At 30.7% G+C, this 23,960-nt stretch overlaps 2 protein-coding genes across 4 annotated transcripts in view; one reads left to right on the top strand and one right to left on the bottom strand.

The window, feature by feature from the left end:
- Positions 1–655: 655 nt before the first annotated feature.
- LOC111614802 (neprilysin-1-like) overlaps positions 656–23,960 on the top strand; it is a 40,794-nt gene continuing 17,489 nt past the window's right edge. The window contains exon 1 of one of the 3 annotated variants that reach the window (XM_023356165.1): positions 656–694. In XM_023356165.1, coding sequence (XP_023211933.1) covers positions 671–694 — 24 coding nt within the window. In that variant the 5' untranslated portion in view covers positions 656–670. Of the gene's footprint in view, positions 695–13,863; positions 14,145–22,875; positions 22,944–23,960 lie in introns of those variants that run through there. The other 2 variants (XM_023356164.1, XM_023356167.1) reach the window with 2 other exon arrangements.
- Positions 4,762–20,232, bottom strand: LOC111614803 (tripartite motif-containing protein 2-like). The gene is made up of 8 exons (XM_023356169.1): positions 20,075–20,232; positions 13,405–13,487; positions 13,271–13,324; positions 11,961–12,149; positions 9,650–9,793; positions 7,536–7,724; positions 6,307–6,464; positions 4,762–6,243 (listed from the first exon to the last, which is right to left on the bottom strand). Exons 1-8 carry the CDS (start codon positions 20,113–20,115, stop codon positions 6,088–6,090), a joined length of 1,014 nt encoding a protein of 337 aa, XP_023211937.1. The 5' UTR covers positions 20,116–20,232; the 3' UTR covers positions 4,762–6,087.

The raw sequence follows: 23,960 nt of genomic DNA, 5'->3' as shown, positions 1-23,960 counted from the left end.
GACGTTGTCAGAGCACACAGAAATGGGTGAACACTGGTTTATTATAACGATGGTATTGAATTTCGGACAGCCTGACTGTCCCTCTTCAGCCGTGCTTGTTACAATTAGATGGGTCTACAGGAGTCTAAAATACAAATGGTTTATCATTACAAACATTGATTAATAATTTTAATACATACAACACTAACGGCCATCAGTGAAACCATTGGACGCTCGTAATTGGCCTCGCGGAGTTTTCCGAGTTTTATTTACATAAATAACACTAAAATAGAGGCCGGTTTCCCATAAATGTCATCCTGGGAGGGTTTCCCCTCGGCAGATCGCCCAAGTGTCGCATTGCTGTAACCAAATAATAGTTAATAATAATAATAATGAAGAAGTTAATAATAGTTCTTCATAAAGTAAGTTATGAACATATTTTCTATAAAAATTTTTCGTGAATTCTAAAGACGTATAGAAAACATAGACTAAGTCGAGGGAACTAACAAAGCGTTAACATATGCTATTTTGTAGATAACAGAATGATTAAAAAAACAAATATTATCATTTTTAATATATAAACATAAGTTTACTAGAACCAGTGTCCTACTTTTATCTGTAAATTATAGAATTAAATTTTTGTAATTAACATTTATTGATAATCAATAATTGGATACACTCAAATTAAACAATGTCAAGTATTGAGAGAGAAAAAGTAAGTAATTTTAAATGTGCATAATTCTTGTAGATTCAATTATTACTAGATTATTATTATTTAATGCTTTTAGTGATATTTGTACACATGTGTACATTATGGCAGTCATAACTATTTTAAAGCTTTTATCGTATAATACAAGTGATGATGTCTGCCTTTTACAATGATGCATTATACGACGAAAGCTTCAATTGCCTAATTTTGCACTGAAAAATTTTAGTAAATTTTGGCACATGGTTATTTTGAGCGTATTTTCCCCATTTATGCACAGAAAATGCGTATATCCAATTCAAAAACATTCTTTTAAGAATATTTGAATATTTGCACTCTTCTGTAACATATTAAATTATTAATTGTTTGGAAATTTCTAATTACTGTACATGTTTGCAAGAATATCGTGCAGTTAGTAAAAGAAGCATTCTTCATAAAGTAGCACATTTGTAGTTTCATAAGGTGTATATGTGTATCTGTAATGATAATGTGCATGTAATGTGATATCCAAATATATCAAATATATGTTAATATACATATGTTAATTCAAGTTACGCGATGTCATGAAAGCCTTTGATAGTTAAAAAAAAAACCTTGAAATTGAATTTATAGCGTTTATGGGCTGGTTTTACAAGGGCATCAGCAACACGATAACTTAATCGAATCATAAGATCATTATAATATACGGGATGATTCATTTATAATTGTTATCAGAAAATCCTATAAAAAATGTGTCCAGACCAAATTTGTTTAATATCAAGGTGGGACAAGATGTTATATTGGTTTTATATGTATTAGCGGCAGTAACTCAAAATCCTCAACTTAGGACCACAAAAACTGCACAAGACTCAGGAATGTCTAAACCAGAAATTTTCATGGCAATGACAAAATCATATGAACTTTTTTGTCATTAAATAAAATAAAGTAAACATAATTGTCAAAAATGTTTTATGGTGAAGCATTTACTAATCAATTAAAGACATCGACAAAATATTATACCTTCGAGAAACATGAAGCTTCAACTCCAAACTCTTAACTTCAAACACCTATAACTTCTGATTATTAAATTTAACAATAACATTTTTTTCAGGATAATTTATTACTTTTTTATATAGAATTAGAGTAATCAATAATTGGGGTTCCCATTTAAGAAAATATAGTTGACCGCATTTATCGACAGTAGCACCATTTATGACTAAACTAAATAGTGCGTTTAAACATCAAAGTTAGTCTAGAAAAACATTTCTCGAACTATGGGTCGCGAAATGATACTATTTTTCGCAGAAATACTTGTAATACTGAAATATTCTCTAAATGTTACGTTTCACACACAAGTGATTATCAATAATGCATAATTTTATTTCTTTGTATAATGTACGGTGTATGTGAAATTCAATTAAAAAAAATGCTAACGGAGAATAAAATGTCACTAGAAAATTTTTCATCAAATATATCTATACGTTATAGTAATAACTACTGTTTAAATAATTATCTGTACAATATTTAATTAACGCAAAATATATGTTGGCTTGCATTGTATACGAATAGAAAATTCATCTCTACCATTAACGACGCAATCTCAAATCCTTTGAGTTAAAAAAAAATACTAAATTAATGGAGTTATTCAGATTTTTGTTTTCTCCAAGTAATTTCTTCAGCAAATAAGAAAATACTCCTCAGTATAACACGGTAGTTAGAGTCCGAAAAAGTGCCGTGTTATGCGAATCAGTACTATACGAAACAAAGGAATAATACAAAACATATGGTTAGGTTACTATTCTTTTTCGTAATTACGAGAAACATAAATTTGTCACCACCACCACCCAATTCATCAGTAAGAAGAAAGCGCTCTTGCAGACGTACTAACTGTAATTAGGTACTGTAGAATCATCTATCTATAAGGGAAACAAGTTAGAGGTTTGGGGTGCCCAGAGGAACTCTAGAAGACAGATTTCATGGATATATCTATGAAGGCTCAAAAAAATAGACCCTCAGACAATTCTGAATGCTGAAAAAAATTTAGTGGCTTGGGTAATTTCATAACAAAATAGTTGGTAATTTCATGGCAATAGTTGGTTTTTATCTCAAGAGATCGGACCTCTTAAATACAACATAAAAACTTGTCATGTCTTTGAATAAGGCCACTCCATTTAAGGTGATATTGGGCAGAAATGGTACGTTGCTTTTTTAAAATGCTAGTCTGAACATTCAACGTTCTGCACAGAAGAAAGCTAATCAATCCGTCATAATGTCACATCTTTTTCACGACAGACCACTCTTATTAGTCCATATTTGGCTGTAAATTTTACCTGTATTCAGTTGTGAATTATCACGTTTATAACAATGCAATTTATTTGACTGTAAAGATTATGTAAATAAAACTTAGAAACTCAGAACATTATGTTATATTGAGATTTGTTTACGTCCACTTCACTCATATCTAAACTAAAAAAAAAAAACAAAAAAAAAATGCTAAACATAAACGAGCAATTATTTATTGTGACATCGTCACAATGCTAGGCTGCAATTTTTCTCCGAAAGGTTCTCAATTTTATTATAGTAGTCTCTAGCCCTTGTACATCATACTTTTCCTGTTAAGAATAGTGTCATGCTAGTCATTTGTCTTACTCCACTCAGAGGGAAATATTTGAATTGAAACGACGACATTCGGTGCTGGAAATTCATATACAAGGTATAGTTAATCGGGCCTCCCGTCTCTAAACTTTCCATATTTAGTCTCGACTTTCATCTATTTCTGTTCTCAAGATTAAGGAAGGGCAGACAGGCAGACAGAGAGAGAGATGCTAGTGGTAATTTATAGGTTTACAATTTTTGAAAATTGCAGCTCAATAAGAAACACGGCTGACTATAAGAAGGGCTGGGTACTGAATCTTTTTGGCTGATCACTGAGACTTGTTAAGCATCTGGCTTTACTCAAGATTTATTCAAAAATAATAACCACTAAAAATGTGTACATTAAAAACAATTACATATTAAATGTTTCTGTACATGATCACAATATCCTGATGCTATACGACTCGTGAACCAGAAAATTCATTATAAATGCTTGGTTAACTGACTAATAGCCATTACTGTATTAAAGCAATCAATAATTAATTAAATCAAAGCAATAAATCACAATCAAAATACTAATACTACACATTAATTTCATTGCTAAACACCGTTAAACGAGGACGTTTTCTTTTGTAACAAAGTATCATCGAGCTTTCTGGTTGATCTTAATCTAAAGTATTGGCAATATCTTGATTTTCTCTACTTTTTTCATAAAGTCTAATATTTTCATTGTCTAAGAGATCTTTAAAAATTTTAGTCTTTTATGTAATAACTTTTAATGTATAAAAAACAAAACACTGCCATCAACGACGACACTTGATTTATAGGTAAGCTAGAATATGAAGCTAGGACAAGGAAGAAAATTGTACCATCAGTTCTCATTAATTAAAGAAAACCGAGCTAAAGGATCGAAACATTGAAAATTTCAATGTTCTAAAATCCATGGCAAATGTGAGACAACAGTGTTTGCTTGAAACAAAAAATATCAAATGACGGTGTTTATACTTAAAAAATTGTAACGTTTGTACAGTACGAGGATGTCCCCAATTCTCGAACCGTTTTGTATAACACAGCATTCCTACTTGGATACCTTTATTTTAATTTCTTTTAATTTGTGTGTAGAGAACTGCCGGAAGTTCCATCAAATAGATATTTTACTTAAGTTATACAGTGTAATTCAATAGAATTTTATAATTTGTTAATTTCAAAATTAAAAAAAAAATTAATTCCAGCTGAAACAGTGTTTTTCTAGAATGAAAAGTGAATATCTAATAATATAAGCCATTGATCGCGCTGTTTGTATATCTATAATCTGTAATGAAATGCCTAGAACGCCCACTAGGGGACAAACCGGGCTACTAGGACTGGTATAATTGTGATTTTGTTCTTTCAAATGTCAGTTTATGAATTTATGAGAAAATGTACTTTGAATTTTAAAAACAAAATATAATTAGAAATATATTTAAACATACTTTTATTTCTTAGAAAATTAAAAGTTACACACTAATAAATGCTTTATCACCACACAAAGAAACAGAACATAACACAAACATTTCAAACTGTTTACAAAATATAATATCAATAGTATATGCATGAAATCAATTACCGGAATGGTCGTTTTATTTTAAAGTCCCTACTTAAAGCATATGGAATGCTGCATTTTAATTACCGATCTGATTCTGTTTCTGGTTGCTACGAATGTATAGCACTTGATATGTATTCGCTATCGTGTTACTTTACTAATAAAATGCTCCGTTGTATGACTGTTATTCTACATCTAGTGTGACTATATTATTATATATAAGAATAAGTCGTAGATATATATATATATATATACTTACAAATTTATATATACAAGACTTGTTTATATGTAAACTTCTATATACTGTACATATAGGACATTAATGGTTGTCTAATCCATGTCGTGTATAATCACAAGTAAAGCCTATACAATTATATATATACATAATCAGATTTATATAATTCATCTATTAAACAATCGCAGAATTTTAACGCTTGTATACTGTACTAATTAACGATAGCAGTTCAAGCGCAAAAATGTCAGATATCATTTCTTTATAGTTTCTTATAACAATCCACACACAAAATAGAAACGTGATGACAAAAGTATTCTATCAAAAGACATTTCATCTTATGATTGTTTTCAAAAATAATTTCTATTTTTTGTTTCGTTCTCAAGTCTACACAAGGACCTTTGAATTGATTAATAATCTTCAAGTTACTATTTATTCATATAATGTTTGCTTTGTTTTGAATTCAAAATTCAGCACCTTTCACTTACTTTTCTTTGTTCTAATCAAACCTTTTACTCTATTAAAGACTTCATACTTTGCAATATTCCAGTTTTCATAAGTTTTTATTAATTTTGCAATTATCTTTCAAATGATCAAACTGATGTAACTTCGTAATTTTTGATATACAGTATTAATCGACTTCTAAAAGATGTATAATGTAGATTATACAAAAACTTTGTTTCTGTATAATCTACATTAAATATCAATACATTACATATACATAAATTCATATGGCTACGCCATTATAAATAATTTATTTTTAACATTAACTTATGTTAGCGTGTCGTGGATATTTTATTAAATTAAAAATCAAAAGTAGACTTACTTTAATGTAAATTTCATTTTGTAAATAAAATTAACAATCAATGTACTATATTCTATGGAAGAATATTACATAAAAATTAAACTGAAAAAAAAAATCTGTATTTGACATCAAAAACAAAGAATTAAATTTCTCTTTATGTTCGATGCTTTGGCTTTTGTCATGGCAATGCGCTGAAACCATTTAAAAATTCATTCATTCATTTTAAGACGATAAATTGATAAGAAATGATCCAAATAATTGAGAACGTATAAACGGCCATCTTTGGTTAGAGTTACGTCTGATGGTCTTCGAATGAGATCAGACAATGCCACTTTACCGAGATAATCACCTTCCCAATCAAATATCTGTAATATTAAATCAGTGTTAAGTTCCGTTACATTGATTATGTTTACTTAATGTTAATTTACCTGTAAGCGATCGTTTCTGCTATCGCCTATAAGCATGGTACCTTTCGGATCCAAAGCGATACCAGATGGTTCGTTCAAGTCTCCGTCATTGTCTCCAAAAGTGCCGAATGTTTTAATCAATTTGCCATCCACAGTAGTTTTATATATCTTGCTCAGACCTGATAATCATTCGGTAATTTAGATAATTTCAGAAATATCACTCAAGAACCAATCACCCTCACTCTACACTCTCTGGTTTCTTACTCAGTTGAGAATGAATGCAACTCATTTTCACATTTAATATATAAAGTGAAAGTGGAATGAGTGCGCGTATCAGAAAATGTGTCATACTTTCGTTATTAAAATGTGATATAACTGCAGTCACCATCACGGAGTACTATTGCATCCAAACGTGATTATTTCATTAATTTTATGAGATTATCGAAAGTGTGAATTATAACATAAGAGAGAAAATCGTTTGTAACAGACGACGAAAACATTATCTGAAGAAGGAGTCTCCGAAAACAAAGATATAAACGAATACAAGAAAATTGATTGTATCAGCTTTTAAGAGGGAAAAAAATATAAGGACTACTAGTAATGAATCAAATTCAGTAGCACTGAATAATTTTTAAGTATATTGAGTATAATAAGTCCAAATTTGCATATAAAAACTGTCTGGTATATAAACGGGAAATTTTCCCCTCCCTGGAATAGAGTAAAAAAATTCCACAAATTATAATCTTAGAGGTGATTGAGATATGTAACATTATACGTTCCACCACGGAAAACTATCTTTTTTAAGAAACACCAAAAAAAGGAAATAAAATTTAATAACGTAATTATTTGTCAAGCTTTGCCCTTCTATAAAATTTTCTGTTGGGCCCATAATGCTATGCCACTCAATTGAATTCATTGCTTATAGTGATTCCATGCTTGTTCCTTTTAGAAATGCTAACACAGTCAGTTTTCTTGCATTTGATAAAGAAATACAATTTTTACAAAATATGGAAGTAAACACAATCTTTCATTTTGAGAGGGATTTTAGGTGTCCCTTAAATGTCACTCATTTTTCACTTATTTTCAACTCATTTCATTCACTTTGCGATGACTCATGCTGCTCGTTTATTTCTGAGTACCGTTTTGAGTGAGTAAAGCTGAATGAGTGTAAAGTAAATGAGAGTGGCTCGAGTGATATTTCTGAATTCCATCCAAAATCTCATAAATATTCTCTGTATATTTATTCCTACCTAAATCGGATACGACGACTTGATTAGAGTAATATGCCAAAAATCGACATTTCGATTTATCATGTCGCTTCAATAATGGTTCGTATAAATTACGGTTTTCTACGCCGCCATCTTTGTTGAAAACAAAGAGACTTGATTTCCATGTCTCGTTTAATGTTATCAATTTTTCGTCTTCTGTAATTGCAAGTCCTGTAAATTAATGAATAACGATGTAAAATTCATATGAAACCTCTACATTATATAAAAATTATAGAAAAAATATTTATAAAGTTATATTAATTATAATCAAAATTTAAGTAAAAAATTCAAATTTTATATTATTGCACTGTAAGAATTTCAATATTTTCTGATTTCAGAAAGATCGAAAGAAAGATCATTTCATATCTAATTGTGAAATTAATGATATTCTGATATATAATAATGTATGTAAATGAATATACTGATGCAAATTAGAAATAGGCGAAAGTATCCGCGAATTCTCTAATACTAGACACTATTCAATATTCGATTTCTCGTACGGCTACGATGGTAGATCAAGAAATAACCAACGGATGGCTAACTCAAAAATATTTGAATAATTAATTAATAAATAACCTACCCTTTATTAACATGTACCGATACACGACGATTATATTGCGGATGGTCCGATAAATGTATATTTGCTATCAATAACGACCGGATTTGCACGCACGAGCATGTTTCTCACCTTAAATTCTATGATGTTGAAATCTGTATAGAAACACGATTTGGGTCAAAGTGGATTAAATTAGAGTTGTCCGACAGCATATTTTATAATATATGCCTTTATAACTTTAACGGAATCTTTTCAAATAAGGCCATTTTAAAAACTAAAGTGCTTTATAAACTTCATATGATACGTGTGCTATTGGTCATTTGAAAAACTAGTCCATTTTTTCAAATTATCTTTAACTTTAACCCAAAATTTACTGCACAGATCTGTGCAGTAAATTTTTGCGAACGTACTGTACACTTTCTGTTAGGAATATCACTCTGCTATCAAATTATAGATGAGTACACAAAATTCAAATGTTTGAAATTTGAACGTTTCTTATTGTGTTTGCTTTGTCATCTTCGAATATCATATAAACAATTGTATATATAAAAATAAATTTAATAATTGATCGATTAGGATAGCAAAGGAACTTATAAAATTGTATTGAACATCTAATTTTATTCGTATTCGACTTGATTGCGCATTTTCTACCATAAAAAATTACAATATGTGTTTTGTGACGCCATTATTTTCAAACCCCTTCTGTCACCTATTGTAGTATATTTTTGTGTCTACTAATTGTAGCATATTTTTAGGTGGGAGGGGATAAAGTATGACTTAATAGACGTTAGTAAGACTTGCTGCGAGACAGAAATAAAGTACTGTACATATGCAGACTAAATTCTGAACATTTTTGAGTTCTGTTTACTTAAATAAAAATTTGCAATATGTGAGAATGAGACAATATTTGTTAATATACTGTAGTTAAGATATGAGTACCTAAAGAAGATACTTTAAAACTCGAAGACAAAATTAAAAGTTTGAGTTTCATTTCTTAAAATTTAGTAAATTGTTTTCTTTTTATTTTTTTACTTTATTAATATATTGAAATAAACAAAAGTTAGATAATAAATTAAAGAAATAAGCATGAATTCTTTTTACCTCTATTTCCTCACTGTTTTATAGGTGAAAATAAAGATATTTTGTTTTGACTTTTGACTAACAAGTAAGATCTCCTCTCTTTGCTAATCAGAAACTACACCAGTATAAGTCCTATTAATAAACAAGGTCCAAGTAGACAGTATATATACAGAAATATTAAATAAGTAACTTATATGAGGTAATTAAATTCACTAAGTAGTTAGGGTATTCAAATATTCGAGAAAAAAGTGATATTCGCCCATCTCTAAAAATAATCATTCCCCAAACACATTTTAAACATTATTTATCTCATTATTTAGCCTTCATTAATATTTATTATTAACTTTTTACTTAAATAGTGAACAATTCTCATATTCATAGAAATAGTGTTTCATCATCTATATCTAAAAAGTGTGATAATTTACGCAAAAAAGAATGCTTTTATAAAAAATTGTTTTACCGTAAGGTTTACAGAGGACCGTTTCGCCAATACTTCGAATAAAAATACCATCCTTGTTGTATAAATAAAGTCCTAAGTTATCCTTTATGACAAAATTGTTATTTTCCAATACAACTACTGCTGAAGGTCTGTAGAAGTTTGTTGCTGTAAGATTTAAAAAAGTTTATGTATTAAACAATAATTTTAACTGAATTATTATAAATTCAGAAGTAATTCACGAGTAAACAAAGCATTATTTAATTGTCACAAATTAATAACTTATAGATTTTAAATTTTCTAACTAAATTTTACAATTCAAATATTAAATTATAAATGCCTACAAAATCGAAATTCGGGTTTTAATTTTCTACTGATTACTTCACAATTTCTCTCTTAATTTTTAATTATATATGCTGTAGCCTGTTTTGTAGTATGTTGCTATTCGTTTATAGCATACATGAAAATTGAACTTTTATTAATTTCAAATGTTTACTGTGGTACTGTGACAAGAAGGCTATCAATAAAAGATCGTCATTAAGTCACGCAGTCATTTTACCACCGAAGATTTGTGCTGTTGGAGAATATGTAATACAGAATCTTATACATTTTAGGAATTAATTTTAAAAAANCACCCAATCAGTGAGCACACACCACAAAAAGGTGATTTCCGACATGAACGAAAATTTTACATACTCGGATCCATAATCTGATACGAGATAAACCGAAACAAGACATTACATTTGTTTACAATACAATTAGTGCTGTAGCACTACAAGGCAAACGAGACCGGGTGAGTTTTGAAACTAACACCCCACCTAGCACAGCAGGTTAGAACTAGCTACGGCATATGGTCATGTTGTGAAAAAATTAGTCGCATTACTTATGGAACGCACCTTGTGTGTCCATTAGAATCAGTTCCACTGGGCTTTGAGTAAGGAGAATTTAATTATAACCACTCGTAATATTGTCATAATTAAATAAAATTCTAAATAATATAAATACAGGCATCCCTCATCAACTATAAAGGTTATATCCCAAAAAACTGACATTATTGATAAAACCACAGTTGCAAAACAGACTCGATTCTTTAAGAAATAAAGAGTTAGGGAAGAAGGATAACCATGACACTAAATATATATTACACAATAAAAAATTTAATTTTACAACAAAAATAAAATAATGTAACAAAAATTTTTATAAACTAAAAAAATGAAAACAGATTATAAAAGTGTTTTGAATTGTTTGAGAAGTATCACAATTCTGTTTCAAAAAATTCTGAAAATTGAAGTTTGGTTTATTTTGCTTTTGAAATATTTTTGAATTTCTTTATAGAGCATCCACAATGCTTCCAATCCTCATTTAAAGTTCAAACTATGTTGAGTGATAGGATAAATGTTTATATAATGATCACTAAAATCATATACTGTTTGCATTACCTTGATTATTGCAGTGAGTGTAAATATTATCAGTTCAATTTTAACTTCTATTGCCTTATTAATAGAAAAAGTATTATTTTATACTGCTAATGATGAAACAGTAGAAAGCATTTCACATTATAAAGAAAAAACTTCTAAAAATCCAGGATGAAATATATATTTAAAAAATGTACAATATTGAAGACATATACAAAAAGATTCTTGTAGTCTTCTTTAATGTCCTTTTGCAATTATTGGAACACAATCAACTTTGGCAAAGTCAACCTTCCTTTATAGGCTCTTTCCTGCGTATATTTATGTGAATTGGTTAAAGAAAAAATTTATTTGTTAAAAAAATTGTAAAGAATTATTTTCATAATTGGACCCATTTGAAATAGTTGTTGTAAAATTCTTCTATAGATTCACATGCAGTCGAAGTTTAATAAGGTAAATGTGTGTTTTATGTTCTGTTTGTTAAAAAAATTGTAAAATGTAAAATCAATTTGTAATTTAAAGGCAATTAAAGAGGAGCATACACAAAGCTCCAAACGTACAGTACCTTGCATGTAAATGGATAACTCAAGTCTATTTGTTGTTCAACAAAAGACGATTTTAAAAAAGGCCTTTAATTTTCAACTTGAAGACGATACAGAATAAGGTAAAACACAGTTCTAATAAATTTGGAAAATGTTAGAATTTGGTGATACACGTTTGTGTCGAGCGATTGAACTGTAGAATTTTAATTCAATTAAAATCCCCCTGTTCAATCTCTGCACAAGAATTTTTTTCTAGTATATGTATAACTCAAACGTCTAACTTCTCTATAACTAAAGTTTGAAAAGCTATATAATCGTAAACGTAATCGTGACAGAAGTTATATTTATCCGTTATATTTAACACAATGATTTCTAACTCACCTTTCTTTTGATGAATTTTTTGTTTAGGTCTTCCAAATTCATCTACGATCCATACCATGTGATGTCCAGTGTCGCATATAATAGTGTCATTGTTGTAATTTATGCCCACTCCTATGGGAAAATAGAGACTGACGTTGTCGCTTACTCCTATTGTAGACAAAAGATCTCCTTTAACGATATCATTTTTATCTGAAAGGCAATATTTAGTATGAAAACAATATCTATAGGCAATAATTCCGAATATAACATGGAAAAATTTAAATAATTCTTTTCATTATTAGAAAAGTATTCAATGTTACAAGCGGATATGCAAAGATACTACATGTAACATATGTCATTGTCTAAATTACATCGATTCATGTAAGGAATGGAGTCTCTTTCTAAAGGAAAGGCCGACATATTCTTTTTCATTTTATCATACTCATTGATAAGATGTGAACAATTCGTTATAATTTATACATACGTGCGCGTACTATAGATTAAATTTGAGAAACAATGTATTGAGCATTCGTTAATCTGGATATTATTTTATTTAAACAAGCAATTTTTTAAAATTATCTTCACATCACTTTCACGGACCATACCTCTTATATAGCAATTGACACATCTACTGCTTGACACTAAATTTTTGTTCAAAAATATTTAAATATTTTTCTTGGTACTTAGACTACTATTAGGACACGCACAGTATAAAATTAACGAGCTGTATCTGGTGCGATTTTTTCCCAAAAGGATGATTTCCGGATTCATCAGTGATAATGTTAAATTTATGATTTTTCATATCGAATTATCCCTTAATTCAAACGCCATAATTCAGATTAATAAAGCTTTATTATATAAATTATATCATTATTACTTATAATTTTATAGAATGATGAACGTCAGAATGTGCTGCGTGTTACGACTCACGCCGCACATTAAGTTAGGTATGATATGAATAACGAATTTATACGATACATTATTACGAGGGAATGCTGTACGGTAAAGCGGCTTTAATACACCTAGACAAACAAACCAATATCATAGACAGTTTTATTTAAAACATTCTATGTCATTGGTTTGTTTATTCGGCTATATTAAAGCCGCTTTACCAGGCAGACCATCCATTGCAGTTAAAGGCTTCGTGGTTTATACAGTGAAACCGCAAAAATCAGTCAAAAACTGAAAAGATCGAAGTATTAATTTGTGAGCATAATCTTTCCAACGATATCGAATTTGTTGATAAAGCTTTCAGCAGAGAGGAAGTAATCTCTTTCCTGAGAACCCTTACACACACAGACACACACACACAAATTACATAATGTTCTTACCATTTTCATCCACTTCCATATCCGAACATTCTGTTTTACAGTTGTCGAGATTGTCTTCAAGGTAATCAATAAATCAATTTTTATTAAAGATAAGGATAATGATTATCATCACTCATATAAAATGTAAACATTACCATTTCGAACTGTTATTTTTTCTTCGAACATATCGACATCTTCGTTTTTCACTTTTATAGTTGGTAATAGTTGCATCCTGTGTCTATTATTTTTCAAAATTAGTTCAATATCAGAGGTCACACATTTTTACATTGCAATGATCATTAAATCTACTTATTTCTGAATTGATTACTTACTAAACTTATAAATAAGAATGCTCAAATTAGTAGATATCAAAATAAAGAATAAATTATTAGAAATATTTTCTTATAGCTTTCCCTATAAATTTAAGCATATAGTTAAAAGCCGTACAGATTTACGCGAATTTAACGATGTAGTTATTAAGGGGAAAAGTAATACGAATAATTCCGAAAATTTTCGTTATTTACGAAAATGCAGTTAAAAAATAGAATTTTCTGAAATTTTATTAACAATAACTTTTATTAACAAGGAAACAATATAAAATAATAACAATAATAAGTTATTTGGGCAACTGGACCTTACAAAATCATCATTTTAGAAATATTTGTCTCCCCCAAGGATCCCACTCGCCGCTAATCAAATCGATTTTGCAAATAAAACTATTCATTTGACAAAGAAAACCGTGCATACATTCGTTAAATCGCAAAAGGATCTCTCACGATTTTTCATCAGGCTCGAAATGATGTTTACTGGCGGCAATTCAAACTCCCGCCTATCGTTACTGTGTGTATTGATCACCCCTCTCGTTTTCCGTAAGCCGGGCGTTGACGCCTCAGCGGTAAGATGCAAATTATGTTATTTTACACGCTTAGTGCTTTGTTAGTAAATACAGTACTACACAAGATAAGGATAGTTAATCTATTAACAGCATTTGTTAGGTTGCAGACCTATTTTCTGTGATTGATTTACAATCACAGAAAATTTCCGTTCAACGTTTCTCGCTTCGGAAAAATTCATAACGCCTCCTGTACGATTACAACTTAAAACGATTGATTATTCGAACATTACCTTCAAAATTTCGTGAAATTAATCTGCATTCAAAACAGAGCAATTATTTATTAAAGTACTGTACAATTGTATGATGTAAAAACTGAAACGTTCGAATCCATGTCGTCGTTTCTAAAACCATTTCCAACCTCCCACAATCATTTAAACGAAAGACAACGGCCGTACACAAAGTGTTTAGCCGGCGGAAGATAGAAAGAAGAGAAAGGAAGGATTTCTCTGAGCGGTGTACGTAAAGTTACAATTCCCTCCATGTTTACGTGCAATTTTAGGCTGCAAAGCCGTGGGTCTAAAAGAAAATCTGAATTGTAGCATACATCCATAAGTAGTGCAGCTACATAAAAGCTCGACAGAGTAAAGTTTAAAGCTTAAAACTAAAGGCTTCAAAGTAATACTAAAGTAATACAGAAACTAAGCTATGACCATGTAAGAAGCAGAATAATGTAACTGAAACAACTAGGAGAAACAGCGAATTTACAGACTAACTTAAAATTAACTTATAGATATCTTAAATCTAACTTATTACTAACTTAAAACTAGTTAAACTAATCTAAAGTTAAGTCCCTCGCCTCACCCCATTAGGCGTTTTGAAGCACGCGCTTTATGTTACCAAAGCGCGTGCTTCAAAACGCCTAATGTGTACTATCTCTAAGGTCTCGGGTTTGAGTAAGAAGGGTGGAGAAGGGATCACCAATGATACTGATCAGGGAGCACCGCTGTAGGATGTGGGAGTCATGCTTCCCGCAATTAATCTCCATTCCTTTAACGGTCGTATTCTGCAGGGCGAGTAAACGTTAAATCTAGAGTTTGCGTGAAACTGGCATTCACAAAGTCGAGTAATCTTAACAGATTCAGTTAACTCTGACTCGAAATATTGGTGTTTAGAGTTGGTATATAGAGTTAAAATCGAAAGTTAACGCTTGCGCAATTGCGCTCATTTTAAAATGGCGACCTGCAGTAGCGAAGACGAGAAAATGATAAAAATTTAGAATAATTTGAAATATTTGCAATACTTTCGACGTCACTGTCGTGATTTCTGTATAGGAAAAATTAATGGTGAGATAAAAAATGATTTGGAATAATTGAATGAAGGTGAATTTATTTCTCGATCTGCATAAAAAAGGATATTTAAAAATGCTTATTAGGTCGATTTAGTGAAAAACTTCAACCACAACGTTCAAGAAAAAAATATCATGATACCTCTAGAGCAAATTCTTACAGCTTTGCTTATGCTTTCCTACTAATTCTAATAGTAACTTTTTCTTCGAAAGTGCCGAAATTACATCGTGCGTTAATATCCATGTGTTTCTGCCATTTTCTATACATACATTTTCTTGTAACCAATCATGACGCAGCTTACAAAGGATGATTTATTTAATCTCGAACGCAAGATTGTTTTAAAACATTAATTCTAGGGTTTCACTACCCTAGAATTATATTTTTATCTGAATACGGAAGATGAATAACTCATAATCTGACTTCAAGTAAGATTTAAACTGGAGTTCGTCAACTCTCTGTTTAACTCACACTACAGAATACCGCCGTAAGTGATGATAAATCGGTCCAAAATTCTAATGTGGTTTTAATCAATTATTATTATTAACATCAGTTTTTATTACGGTAGTAATTTTGAATTTTTTATTTTCTGAAACTAAATATTAAAGATTTGCTGCTTCATCCAAACAACAACAAGGTCACTGAACGTACGCTGCGCCATCACTCCATGCATCTATAATTTTACTTTCCCTTGTTACTTATTGTAGATAACAAGGGAGAGTATAGGAATCGTGCCAAGTTTTTTTTTTTTCAATTCTCCACGTTTTGAGACCTCCTGAATCCAAAAAAAAAAATCCGTAGATTGTGTGTATTGGCGTTTCATTACGCTTAATACCTTAGGATAGGGTAAAGACTAAGTATCGAAATTTAGCATGGTGGCTTGTATGTGAGGGGCATTGATGCTATTAAATTTTGGTGGTTAAAGGTCGAGGAGTAAAGAGATAAAGGGGTCGTGTGTGTCTCTAGTAGGGTCAGACCTATGACGATTTTACTTATTAAGATTTATATATACATATATATTTACAACTCATCCATAATCTCAAAATTAAGCTGTCTGCCATTTTATAATAATTAAAAATAAACTTTTTTATAACAAAATCTCATAACAGATGACGCCCCACACAATTTTATTAAGTTATATTGTAATTAAATTTATAAAAATTATTTTGTAAATAAGATCACATTATAGCCAGGAAAGTTATGCAACTCGTTGCTGAATTTTTCGTTATAGCTGAGCGAATATCACTTTTCTCGAATTCAAATATTCCCAAATTTCGAGTACTTAAAACTACTTTGTTATAATAAATAGAATAAATAGGAATTATAAATGTTATATAGAAAATAAAAAGATGATTCTACTAATCTTTACATCTAGATATATAAACATTTCAAAATCTAGATTATTATTGATTGGAATGCAATTTTAAAAAATTAGACTATAACATATAAATTTCCACTGTCATCAGTCTGTTTGTCTTGTAATCTCAGGAGCAGAGTTAGATAGATGAAAGAGATCAGCTTAGGGACAGGAGACCCCAATTATCTATATATGAACTACCGATGCAAACCGGAAGTCACGTTATTTCAATTTAAACAGTTTTTTCCCTGAAAGCAGTTAATAGATAACCGGCACGACTCTCTTGTTAAATGAAAAGTATGATGTACAGGGGCAAGCCACTAATTTGAGGTGGAGAGTATATATTTTAAATTAATTAAATTTGTTTTGAGTTTGTTTTTAATTCTAAGGAATATAATCAATCAATGACACTTCAATATTTCTAATATGAAATTATCTATTTTGCTCGATTTCGTTACAGTTTAATTTTGAAAAACAAATTTCGAAATTTTAATTAAATTTCATAATAAAAGAATGGCTGTGAAAGAATTTAATTTTTAGTTATGTATAAATAGTATAATAGTATAAATGGTAGTATAAAATGTTTGGTAATAATACCAGGTTATCGTGCAACTTTGTCGTATCGCGATTGAATTGAGGCAAAGCCGAAAAGAAAGAAGCATTTGTTATTTACAAAAGAGGCTATCCTCGTACCTACCGGCCACGGGAGAGGCTATCCTCATACCTACCGAGATGGAGAAAATCTCCATCGATTGCTTTGTTCATGTGTTTCGTTCGTTATTCGCGGCTATTTTCCGTTAGACGCATGCAAAGCTGTTTTTATTTTGACCCCTATGCTTAAATTTTGTTAGGTGCGCTCAGTTCCATCAGAGAGCTTGGACGTTGAGAAATATTTAATATGTCATTTGTCGTAATTTCAAATTACGTCAGATTTCGAAAATACACTTATTATAAAATCAGAAGAATGTAGAAATTTACAAATACAAATTCAGTTTATTGTAAATGAATTTGCAGTTCCTTTTTTTTTTGAAGCAGCTTAAATTAAAGAAGGAGCGGAAAGGGATTACGGAAAAGTGCCTTATTTAATTGTTAGCCACGTGAAGAATGAACGGAAAACTCAATTTGGCCAGACCGCGGTCAGGCGCGAACTCACGACAATCAGTGTTCAATGGTTTTATTTAGTCAGCCATCTTGGGCGAATTGAAGAAAAATACTTTTATTACTTTCTTGTCTGTTATTTATAATAGAGGAAAAGTATGGCAATCGATAAAAAATGGCCCTCCAAGATTTTTACATTTTTGGACTTCGAACACCTTGAAACGTCAATGCAAAAACATTGGGAGTGGGAACACAATTTTTTCGCCCTGTTCGAAGCTTAATAACTCCTTTGCTTTTTATTTTATTTTTCTTTTTTGAAAATTTCTGAAATTTTGCAGAGAGATTTGTTTATTAGGAGGATTGATATATTAAATTTTGGTGGTTAAATGTCGAGGGGTGGGGAGATTATGAGGATCGTGTATATCTGGAGTAGGTCGGACTTAATGACGATTTACTTGTTATTAGCGTACACTTTTTATACAACCCATCCCTACCTTCAAAATTAAGCTTTTTCCATTTTATAATAATTAAAAATATAAAAAGTGTTTTAATGAAATGGATAACAGATGATGCCACCAAAATTTTAAATATTGCCGGGAAAGTTCAGCAACTCGTTGATAGTTTATTTTTTGTCTAATTAATTTCTCATGTTGTATTTTTATTTCTTATATTCTACAGCTTAATTTGAATGTTGATACAGGAAATCCTCGTTAGTTCGAAATTCAGGGGATAAAATATTCGCGAATTCGATTTATTAAATTTCGAATTATCCGAGACTGAAATATTTCTGTATATGCTAGATGCCACTTAACTGATTAAATTTATTAAGCAAACGGAATATGGCTACTTATATATAACGATAATTTTGTCAATTAATAATATAAATAAACTGCATAATATAAATAAACACTTAGGCGATCTGTTTAGGGGAATGCCTTCCAGGAGGTCCTTTTTAAGGGTAACTGGGCCCTATTCAGGCGTTACAGACGTAAAGAAAACTTGGAAAACTCCACGTGATCAGCCAGTCCTGACGAGGCGCAAACCCACGACCGAACTTCCAGTGTTCAGGGAACGGAACCGCTTGGCCACTGTTGGGCTGTCCTGTGAGAGCCTCTAAATGTAGCCCAATCTTGCAATCCCGAAAACCAGCCATATTTTATGAAATAAAAGAAAAACGAGTATTCCATGGGTAAGGGTGCGACTATGCAGACGCGAATTAGTAGCGAGCAAGAGATTGCGAGCGATATAGTTCTCGCAAAGGAAAGCCATGCACAAGCGAGAAGCGAGAAATATCACTGGACAGAGCGAATTTCTGGTTCTCGCACATATCTGACAGGGTTCGATATTTATCGCGTCTCGTCTCTTCTCGGTAGATATTCTCGCTCGCTCGGAAAATTCGCTCGCTCGCGTCTGCATAGTCGCACCCTAAGGTGACATCCGAAAATGTGTTTCTGTAAAAGCAAAGCCCCATTGATCGGATTAGAGTTATTATTAGTCTATTGTTCTCTTATATTATGAAGACACTTACAGTAGATCTAAATCAGCGGTTCCCAAAGTGGGCGGCAAGTAAATCTAGTGGGCGGCAGGGTACTGAACGGTAACCATAGGGAAAGGTTGGGGTCACTGACAGCTTTTCCCTTTCCTCTTTTAAACGGGTAAAAAGAAACATTACGTTTAATGGTTTCCAGATGTTGAGAACAATGCGCGTTAAGGACACAAAGTGTAAGCCTGTGCGGTTCATATAAAGTCTAAGAATATTTCCAAGCCTTTCTCACACAAAAGAAAATTAGTTAGGGGCGTTGGGTATAACTTTATGGAACAAAGGGGGGCATTGGATCGAAAAAGTTTGGGAATCACTGATCTAAACGAAGAAATTAACATGTAAATCTCCATATCCCCGACCGGGACAAAGATACAATGACGAACTAACGTGATTTCGAACTATCCAATTTTCTGTTTATGTATTGCTTTACTGGATTTCAAAACATCATCACCTGTTCATTCTATACTACAAGCTTATTTAATTGTGTTTATTATTAAAATATTTTTGCAGTGGATTATATATTTATAAAAAATTCCGAAGGAGTTAAGCCTAACTTCCTACATTCGAATATGAAAGTTAGGCCTAATCTCCTTCTAGACTTCATTCATACGTATAAACGTATTTATTTAAAAATATTCAAATATACGACCTGAAATATTCGCTTGAAAACCTTCTATTTAAACTCTTCATTGAAATAAAATATATTTCTTTTCTTACTCTTTTCGGAGATTATAAAACAATATTTAAAAATCGCCGAATTCTAAACGTCAATTGCCAGACGAACAAATTGAATAGTTACGAAATTCGATAATAGGTGGCGAGTTTTTAAAATTTAATTATCAAAATAAAATATTAATTAATTAAAGTTAAATAAGTTGTTTTGTATTTTAAAATAATCTTAATACATTAGAAATAATTAATAAAATTCGTTATTGTAAATATTTTTAGCGAGAAATGATTATGGAAATAAATTACATTAAGTCATACCGCTAATGTACATGAATCGTTGCAACGTTAGGGATTTATCCTTTAACTTAGGGATTTTTAAATGTTCAACGGGTAAAAATAATCGACATGGTTCTAGGAGTAAATTTTTTTCTTAGCTTTTTTCAAATTTTAGAATGTTCGGGCACAGTAAAACTGAAAAATGTTTAAGTCTATGGCAGACGTAACTAATTAATTTTACGCAAGATTCATTTACTTGAGTCATCCGGTTATGGAAGTCCTCCGGACAATAAACAATGGATAGCAATAGATATTTATTAATCATAAATTTAGGACCGTTGACGATATGAGAATATTGGTAAATTACACTTGAGATACGAGCATATATATAATTCCAAACATTGGGAGTTTAATGCTGAAATTGCTTTCATTATGAAGTTTTGCATCTTAAATATAGGCGATTTTGTAAAAATTTTCAATGTAAAAGACTGAATTATGTACATATTTTCAGGGCCGGCGGTCGTCTCAGGCGGCACTTTCAAAAGGGCGACATTTTCGGATCACCTATCGAAATTCTTATTCATTACAATATACAAGTAAATAATTTACTTAATTGGCTTCTTTGATAAGTTATAAATGTAAATACGTCAATTGGCACTCTTGTTTTTATTTTGTACCACGTCAGGTTTCACTGGCACTAATATTTTTCAAGAAGTCAGACAAACAAATGCAATGTTTTTCTAGTTAGGTTACAATTTAAAAAAAATCTAGACCTATAAAATCCCACTGTCTTCTGTCTGTCTGTCTGTGTCTTTTCTTAATCTCGAGAACGGTATTAAATAAATGAAATTCAAGGAAAGATTAATTAAGAACGGAAGTCCCAATTAACTATATAAAGAACTTCTGTTGCAAACCGAAAGTTACATTATTTCAATTCAAGAATTTTCCCTTGAAAGGAGTTAGATGACCGGCACGACACCATTGATAACGGTAAAGTATGATGTACAGGGGCAAGACACTACAGTACAGTACAATTTGAGGTTGAGAGCATATATTTTTAAATTAAATAAATATGATTAAAAATTGCTGCCAGGCATTGTGACCATGTCACACTAAATAATTGCTCATTCTCAGTTGCATTCTGTTGATTATAGAGAATAGTTATTCGCTAGAATCTTATAACTTAAACGACAATATTAATGAGATATTCTGAAGAGGTTAATTTAATGCCTATTTGGTTGGCATTTTATTGAACCAGTTAGTTGGGTGTTGGGTTTGCAAAAGTTTATGAATGAATGACACACAAATTTGTTTTGTATACGTATATATTGTAAACTAACATTGATTTGAATATTTGGATAATGTTTACAGTTAGATTTCCTGATATTTACTGCATGAGATATTAAGCGCATCAGTTTTCTTCGTCCTCGAGGCTGAATTTTCTATCATATTTTTCTCTCCTCCCTTGAATTAGCACATGGCTTTGCAATAGCTCGGCAACTTGGCTTTCGCGTAACGACAACAATAAAATGGCAACGATGGAGAACGCCAGCAATCTGTCGAAGCTAAAGGAAATGGTCTGAGAAGCTGCAAAAAAACACTGGCAGGTCATAAATTAAAAAAAGGAATATTAATAGAGTAGTTTCGTTTTATTTTTCTTTAACTTTATTTCGTTGTAAGATTCATCAGACTTTTCCTTTTCGCTTTTAAATAAATGCAACTAGAGGAAAAGTCATTCCTCTGGCGCGCGCCTTGGGTCTCGTTTTCACAAGGGACCACAAAAACTACATAGCAAAAAGATAATATGCCTCTAAGACTTTTGTAAACGTTTAAAACGTTTATTATAAAGAAAAACTTGTTATTATTTAAGGATTTTATTTGTTAACAAAATTGCGCCTAGGGCCTCAAAAGAACATAATCCTTTACTGCCTATCAGAGTAAAAAACGTGCGCGTAGAAAGCACAATGTAGGATGTAAAGATAATGAAAATATCTAGAGGGAGGCCTCAAAATTGAATTGCGCCTGGGGCCTCTCAACTACTCAATCCGCCACTGTGGTAGCCTATCGCTCTGGGGATCCGAGATCGACCGGATGGATCGAAAAGCCCTGGGTATTTTTCGTGGATGTTCCACCCAGGTATATAGTGAAAAAAACAAATATTATTCCTACCGTGACAAACTAATTAAATATGTGTGGCCCAAAATTCAGTTAACAATTGTAAAAACTAAATTAATATCGTATTCAAATACTTTACTGCTTACATATTGTTCAGAATGAAATATTAACAGATAAATAACAATTTACGAATGTATCTGGGACAAACGAAACGAAGTTAACTGACTTTTGGCCACTCANAGATAAAAAAAAAAATAATAATAATAATAATAAAAGGAAATGAAATATACCTAAAAGTTAAAAAAATAATAATAAAAGTAATAAAATATTTTATTAATAAAATTAAATGTTAGAAATGAGGTCTAGAATTCCGAAGTGTTTGTGTAACAGGTGTAGATATATTTGTATTAAAACTAAACACCTGGTGTAGAGGTGTCATTTCCAGAATTGTTTAGTTGGTAAGTAGGTGTCTTCTACATGTTTTTTTGTATATTTATTTGCAATTAATTCGCTTTTTAATATATATTTTTCTAACATTAAAACCGATCATCTATATAGACTCTATCGAAAGACGAAATTTACTTTCCACACACTTTATTCTCTCATCACTGCATTATAGTTTTTAATATCGCTATATTAGTTATATATAAATTTTATTGATGTTTTCATATCTTTTATACATTTAAGATATTTTTTTATTTAAAAAAAATTTACGAAAATGTAGATTTAGTTCTATTCCTTTACACTTTATTGAATAGAAAATAATGCTTTGTTTCTTGTTCGCACTCTTTATTTTTATGTTGAGTTTATAATGAAATTGTCTTTTTTTTCCCTAATAAATTGACATATTTAATGTAAATTTATACGTTTATTTTTTTATATTTGAGAGGAAAATGAGAGAAGGTATTATAAAATACGCATGACTTAATATGGCTGAAAGGGGAGAGTGTAGCGAATATTTTAAACATCTCATATTTTATTATCGCTTCCATATCATAGAGAATTATTAAATTTGCTTTATTTTTAAGGGTTTTTACGTATATTTAAAATAAACTCAACGCTTTCGCAAATGCTTATATATACAATATGCTGCTTATTATTAATTTCTTCCTCTGGCTTCTTTTCTAAAAGATTTTATTTATTTTANGAGTAAGAATGATGATGTGGCATAATAAAATAACATAGAAAAATAGAAAAATTATGTAAAAAAATTTAAATTTTCGTATATAATATATAAAAATTTAAAGAAAATAAGCTGAGATTTAAGATCAAAGACTGATTTTTGGGTTATGTGAATCGTATCCTCTGTAAAATACCATATAACTTTTAACTCTTCTGAATATATATAATGTCATAAGTCATACCTTACAGGAATTTTCACTTTAAAAATAGATAATTAAAGTGTAGTAAAACCTCCATTTAACGGACTAATTCAGGCGAGGGGATGTTAAAGTTCGTTATATATAAAGTAGGTT

This window comes from Centruroides sculpturatus, unplaced genomic scaffold, assembly GCF_000671375.1.
Source record: "Centruroides sculpturatus isolate CEXI.00-Female unplaced genomic scaffold, Cexi_2.0 scaffold2236, whole genome shotgun sequence".
Classification (NCBI taxonomy): Eukaryota; Metazoa; Arthropoda; class Arachnida; order Scorpiones; family Buthidae; genus Centruroides; species Centruroides sculpturatus.
Note: the sequence above shows the minus strand (reverse complement) of the source record. Positions and strands in the feature narration are given on the sequence as shown.

Excerpts from the sequence above, each read along its gene's own strand:
- LOC111614803 (XM_023356169.1), bottom strand. The coding sequence starts at position 20,115 with ATGAAGAGTTTAAATAGAAGGTTTTCAAGCGAATATTTCAG. Across the intron at positions 13,488-20,074 it reads TTTTCAAGCGAATATTTCAG|ACACAGGATGCAACTATTAC; the intron begins GTCGTATATTTG and ends GAAAAATAATAG. Across the intron at positions 6,465-7,535 it reads AGTCGTCGTATCCGATTTAG|GTCTGAGCAAGATATATAAA; the intron begins GTAGGAATAAAT and ends AATGATTATCAG.